Source organism: Calypte anna, chromosome 10, assembly GCF_003957555.1.
Source record: "Calypte anna isolate BGI_N300 chromosome 10, bCalAnn1_v1.p, whole genome shotgun sequence".
NCBI classification, from domain to species: Eukaryota; Metazoa; Chordata; class Aves; order Apodiformes; family Trochilidae; genus Calypte; species Calypte anna.
Genome location: NC_044256.1, coordinates 12,533,604 through 12,539,911, shown reverse-complemented (window position 1 = coordinate 12,539,911; position 6,308 = coordinate 12,533,604). Strand labels below are relative to the sequence as shown.

The 6,308-nt window shown below is 56.4% G+C and overlaps 1 protein-coding gene across 1 annotated transcript; it reads right to left on the bottom strand.

Annotated features, from left to right (window-relative positions):
• Positions 1 to 437: 437 nt before the first annotated feature.
• On the bottom strand, positions 438 to 3,245 carry MEX3B (mex-3 RNA binding family member B). The gene is made up of 2 exons (XM_030456907.1): positions 2,852 to 3,245; positions 438 to 1,855 (listed from the first exon to the last, which is right to left on the bottom strand). Exons 1-2 carry the CDS (start codon positions 3,114 to 3,116, stop codon positions 441 to 443), a joined length of 1,680 nt encoding a protein of 559 aa, XP_030312767.1. The 5' UTR covers positions 3,117 to 3,245; the 3' UTR covers positions 438 to 440.
• Positions 3,246 to 6,308: the final 3,063 nt, after the last annotated feature.

Sequence of the window (6,308 nt, the reverse complement as noted above, 5' to 3'; positions counted from 1 at the left end):
CTTTTTTAAACTTGGATAAAGCTGCAGTATCATGGTTTTTCACAGGAACTTCTTGCCCTTTCAAGAACATTCAGAAACGTATCCACCCATAGATTTAATTGTAATAAGCATCCTAGGAACTACCAGCACGTTTTACTAACAGTCCACACACCATTGTCATCATCATAAGCATCTTCTACTTTCAATATTTTTTTCTGTTTTTTGTTTGTTTGATCGTTTTTTTAAAAAAAGGGGAGGGTTTGGAAGCTTCGTATTAAAGTACAGTGTAAAAACTAGCCTAGCACTAGAATGGAGTCGCCCGTTATTATTTATAGCATGCACCCGCTCTCACCACCACCACCACCACCACCCCCCATAGCCCTCCCCCGGCCACGGCGCGCTCCCAGCCCCGCACCCCCGGCCGCGGCTCCCCGCCTGGTCCCGCGGCACCGGCGGCGGTCTCAGGAGAAGATGCGGATAGCCTGGGTGACGGCGCTGTGGCAGACGGGGCACTGCGGCTCCGTCTTCTCGCAGATGCGGTTGGCGCACTCCATGCAGAACAGGTTGTGGCCGCAGGGCACCAGCGCCGCGATCACCTCGCTCTCGAAGCACACCGAGCAGTCGCGGCTGCCCTTCCGCCGCACGCCAGACGACGAGCAGGAGGAGCTGGACGAGGAGCTGGAGGAAGAGGAGGAGGAGGCCGAGGAGTCGGAGGGCAGCCCCGGCAGGTGGGAGCCCAGCCCGTTGGCGTACAGCGGGTAGGAAGCGGCCAGCAGCCGCCCGCCCGGGTCGCTGCGCACCCTCCGCGCCAGCGGGTGCTCGGACCCCGCCGCGCTGCCGTGCAGGGGCGGGGAGAGCCGCGCTGGGGGCGGGGCGCCGCCGCTCCGCCGGGGGCCGCTCACCAGCAGCGCCAGGTTGGCATTGGCGGGCGCGGCGCCCGGGAAGGCGGCGGCGGCGGGCGAGGGCGCGGGCGAGGGGGGCGCGGCGGGGCCGCGCTCGAACTGCGGCCAGATGAGGGCGGCCCCGGGCGGCGGGGCGGGGGCCAGGTCGAAGCCGGGCGGCGAGTCGAAGGGTAGATCGGAGCAGCAGTCCGGGGAGGAGAGGACGTCGCCGCCGCCCCCGCCGTACACGTAGCCGTTGGCGCTGTTGTTGTTGTTGTTGCCGTTGTGGGTGAAGCTCAGCGCCGGGCTCGGGGGGCTGTAGTCGGCCAGGCGGGCGCCGCCGCCCCCCCCGGTGCCGCCCCCGAAGTAGGAGTCGGTGGAGGCGCTGCCCAGAGAGCTGGAGCTGTCGTTGCGGTAGTTGCAGAAGGGTTTGCGGCCCGGGGTGGGCGTGATGCTAGGTGGCGTGGGCTTGCTCCAGAGGCTGCCCGTGCCGTTCAGCTCGAAGCCCACGTCCGTGCCGTTGGCGTGGAAGTCGTTCTCGTCTGTCAGCTCGATGATGCCGCCGGTTCGCATGGCGATGTGTGCTTCGATCTCCTCCCGGGCCCGGTCGACGTTTTCGGGCATGCCCGTCACTTCAAAGACCGGCTCCTTGTCCCGGCTCGGGGTCACGATGTAGGTGTGCGTCTGCTGCTGGATGCGCTTGATGGTGGCCCCCTTGGGCCCCACGACCAAGCCCACCACGCGATAAGGCACCCGCACCTGAATGGTGGTTTGGCCGGGCAGGTTTGGGGGACCGGGCACGGTGCCGTTCAGGGCCGTGTTCTTGTTCCGCGAGGCTCGGATCATGGAGAAATGCTCGGCCGCTGAGATGATCTCCCTGCGGGCCATGGCCACATCTTCCTTTCTGCCCGTCACAACAAAGAGCGGCTCCTCCCCGCGAACCGGGGTCTTGATGTAGGTGTTGGTCTTTGCCCGCAGAGCTTTGATTTTACAACCTGGGGACGAGATGCGGGAGATGGAGGGCGAAGGGGGAGGGGAGGAGGGGGGGGCGGGGGTGAGGGGGGGAAAGCCGGTTACAACCCATTATTTGGGTGCAGCTGGGAAGGGGAAAAAAAAAAAAAAACAACAAAACAAAACCACACACCCGCCCGAAACACGTTGCCCCCTACCCCAGGTGATCGCTGGCATCTCGTCCAGGAGCCCCAATCACGGTGTGAAGTAATGTCAGCCCACAGCCCTGGCACACACCCAAAGGCGTCGCGAGTGGCGACCGACACATCTGCCATGCAAACTGCCCCAAAACTGCCACCGTACAGTTCACGAGAATGAGGAAAAAAATTTTAAAAAAAAATTTTAAAAAGCGTGCAGGAAAACTGCACGCGCAGAAAAAAACAAAATAAAATGCAAGCAGCCCTGATAAATCAACACACCCGCCAGTCCACATTCCTGCTCGGCACTTTCCTTTCGGAAAAATAAAATCAGTTCTTGGGAAGGTGAGGAGCAGTGGCTGTACCGAATGAGCCACATTCCCCACTGCGGATGCTTTTATTCCAGTCCCATTGTTCCACTTCCCCACTTCGCTTCTCTTCCTTAAAAATAATCCACGATTTCTAACTTTGGGGCACAAAAAAAAAAAAAAAAAAAAAAAAAGGCGAAAAAAACAAAACAAAACCACCGAGGCTCCTAATTTCCTCCCATTTCCTCTTTGCAAATCTAACTTTTGCAGCCGGAGGAAAAGAGTGGTTTTTATTATTTTTGTGATTATTTCCCCCCCCCTCCCGGTTGCTGAAAGTGCATCTCGAAACTGATGCATGACGCTCCTCGGAAACATCACGCCGGCTGCACTTTCTTTGTCTGGGGGAAGCCGGCACTGGCCACCACGGCACGGCTGCAGTTTTCAGGGGAATGGCCAATGTCGCATCTGAGCCGCACGCCTGGCAGCGCGGCGGGGGGACCCCCGCACCCACACCCCCTCGCATGCAGTCACCCACCTTGTCTCCCCACTATCTCAGCGACATGCTCCGAGCTGGGCACCGGGACGCATTCAGTCATGTTCACGCTCTTTTTCCGAGGCTCGCTGTCGTAAATGGAGCCCGTCTCGTCGTTGTCCAGCCCCAGCAGGGAGAGCTGATCCAGGGCGATCTGAAGCGCTCTTTGGTCATCCAGGGTCTCTCCCCCTCCACCACCACCACCACCACCGCCGCCGCCGCCGCCGCTCCCGTTCCTCTCCATGTCTGCAAAAAGCGAGCTGGGCATAGTCCCTGTGTGTGTTGCACCCTCCTCCTGCACTCGGCTCAGTAGTAAAAAAGATCAGACACAAAGGAAAACCCAAGGCAGATGGCCAGCAGGAGAGAAGGGAAGGGAGGGTGGGCGACTGCTGGAGACCGGGGAGTTGTTGCCTTTTGCTTGTATATTTTGTATCTTTTTTGCTTTTTTTTTTTTTTTCCTCCTCTCAGTGCAATCCGGTTTATAAGATGTTCTCAGGACCCCCCCCCACAGTTTCCCCCCCCGAGGTTATTTTTTTTCCTTTTTTTTTTTTTTTTTTTTTGTCGGCTGGGGGTGGGGGGGGATGGGGGGGGTGGGAAGAGGATAGCGAGAGGAGCTCCGATGGCTTCCCCCCCTCGAGTTCCTCGCCGGCCACAATGCCAAGCGACGGCAGCGTTTCTTTAAGGAGCCCCTCCCAGGCTCCACTCCACTCACTCAGCGTTTTTTTTTTTTCCCTTTTTTTTTTTTTTTTTTTCCCCTTTTTTTTTTTTTTTTTTTTTCTCTTCTCTCCTCCTCTGTCTGAGGCACTGCTGCAGCCAGACGGCTCCGGAGGGGCGGGTTCAGGGGGGCGGGCGGGGGGCAGGGCCGCGCCGACCGCCGCAGCGTAAGTGGCGATCGCTGACAGCCGCGCGCCGCCGACGCCATCGCTGCGCGCGCCCATTGGACGGGTACGGCACGGAGGGGCCGGCACCGCACCCCGCTCCCTCCCCCCATCCCCTCCGGAACCTCCCGCACCCCGGCTCGGCTCCACTCTTTGTTGTCGGGTGCGGAACAATACCGGGTCCCGCCGCTTCTTTGCCATCCCCCGGACCGGCGTGCGCCTATTGTCCGCCGGCTGCCCGTCCCCTCCCACCCTCCAGGCCCTGCTCCCTGCCGAGCGCCGGGGCTTGGGATGCTGGGTTTTTTATTTACGCCTTTTTTTGTTGTTGTTGGTTTGAGTTATCCTGTTGGCTTGGGGGTTGTTTTATATATATATATATATATATTTTATTTTTTTTTCTACCAGCGGGGGTGTGTACCTAGGTAGGCAGCCCCCGCTGCCCTTTGTGTGCCTCGGGAGAAGCGCGATGCCGCTCGCCGGCACAGGAGACTCCCCACACCCCGCCTGAGACACGGCGTGCGAGCAACAACCGCAGCCTGCGGAGCCTCCCCGCCGGCCGTCGAACAGAACCCCCGCTGCCTGCCGGACCCGCACCGCGGGAGCCGCCCCTCAGAACCCCCCCGGGCGGGCGCGGGCCCCGCTCCCTGCCGCGTAGTTCCTCCCTGCGCCTGCGCACCCTTCCCCCTCCCGCTGCGCACTGCGCACAGCGCGCAGCGACGGGACTGGCAGGGTGCGGGATATCGCTGCCCGCCGCGGGTCCCCGTGCGCCTCTCGCACGGACGCCGTGTCTCCCCCATGGCCTTTCCTCTCTCCAGGAATCCCCGCGGCGGGGCGAAGCCGCCCACCTCCGGGGGACGCCGGCAGCCCGGAGTGCCCCAGGGCTGGCGACTGCTCCCAGCCGTGGTCTCCTGAGAAGCGGGAAGGCAGCGCCTGCGGGCTGCGACCGCGAAGGAGCCTCTTGGTTATCCCCGGAGGAGCTGCAGCCAAGAGGCCCCGGCGGGCGCAACACCCAGGGGTGTGGGGGAGAGGGGAAGCCGCTCTCCCGGGCTGGGGGCATCCCGCGTATTGTGGAGGTGCCAGCGGTTCCTGAAATGCCACCGCATTTCAGGCTGCCCGGCTTGTGCCATCCGCCTGCCAAGCTGGCCTTGGCGGTCGGGGTGACATCTGTTTGTCACAGCGCAGCGTGACGGAGTAATGTTCCGCGCACCGGCTTCCCTCAGGAGTCCGAAGGGGCAGAACGCACACGTAGCAGCTCTAGCATCATATCACCAATATCTTACATCTATTTTGCTAAATCAAGTCACAGCTGCCCTTTCTTTATATTCTGCGTGACCAAGTATCACTTCGTCTCACCTCTGCCAGCTCAGGACCCCTCAAAACCATCTTTTCACCAAGCAGCCTGCCACAAACACCTTTGTTCATTTTGGTGAATAAACATGAAATTGACCTCACCGTTCTCACAAAAACACCATCATTGCATTTTATTTCTCTTCCATGTATCTATAAGCACCGACACTTACTTAGTCCATAGCAGCTGTCAGGTACAAAAGATGACTTTTTCCTAACTTCAGAGAAATCAAACACCTAGGAATTGTTTTCCATTATCAAGTTTGACAGGGACAGATATTTACGAGTGCACATGGATCTGTTTAGCCAGCTGCCTGTACAAACAAGTGTAACGAGTCACAGGTAATTGTTTACATGCAGTGTTTATTGCAAATTACTGTCACTTCCTCAGGATGTTTGCATGCTTTATAACAAAGCTCCAGTGGATTGTTTTCTAGCAAGGGTGTACACTGGTGATGTTCTTTCCTAAGTGCTTAGCTTGTCCCATCAACTAAGGAATTTATGTAGTTTCTTATTTAAAAGATTACTTACAAATTTTTACAAATTTACACTTCCATAGGCAGCAGCGATGATTTCCATAGAGGGCAAACCAGATTACTCACAAATGCTCAAGGATTCAGAAGGCTCTTAACTACACTGAGCATCTTTTTTTTTTTTTCCTTGAACAGAGAAAAAGCAGATGGGCAGAACCTTTGACAGCAATAAAAACAATGCTTGTCATTATTAAATAAAATAAAAATGAGGTCTGCTGTTCTTTAGTCTTTTAACACAAGGACTCTTAAATCTGTGAGATAGAAAATAACTGTACCCATTTACCAGATAGGGGCAGGAGAGGACAGAGATCAGAGGCAGACACTGAAAAGATTATTGTTGTTGAAGTCCAACAGTGAGGGTCATAAATACTGAAACACAAAGATATGAGGAGAGTACTTGGGTTATGCCTGAATTTTACATGAGGTTTTGTTTGTTCTCTCAACTTACATTATCCTCCTTTCCTCTCTCCTCCTTCACACCCCTCACTGTTTAAACTCGGCCCCAGATCACTGTACTGTGCTGAACACCCACCTACTGACTAAGGATAAAAAGGAAAACAAGTTATCTTCAGGAAAAGTTTTCTTAAAGCAAGAAAATCTTTCATGCAGATCTAGCTTTATTCTTTATATTTTAAGCTAGAAGCTCTAATTGAAAGTGTTTAAAATATGTTTCAGAATAAGCATGATACTGCCAGGGGAAAG

Excerpts from the sequence above, each read along its gene's own strand:
- MEX3B (XM_030456907.1), bottom strand. The coding sequence starts at position 3,116 with ATGCCCAGCTCGCTTTTTGCAGACATGGAGAGGAACGGGAGCGGCGGC. Across the intron at positions 1,856-2,851 it reads TGAGATAGTGGGGAGACAAG|GTTGTAAAATCAAAGCTCTG; the intron begins GTGGGTGACTGC and ends TCTCGTCCCCAG.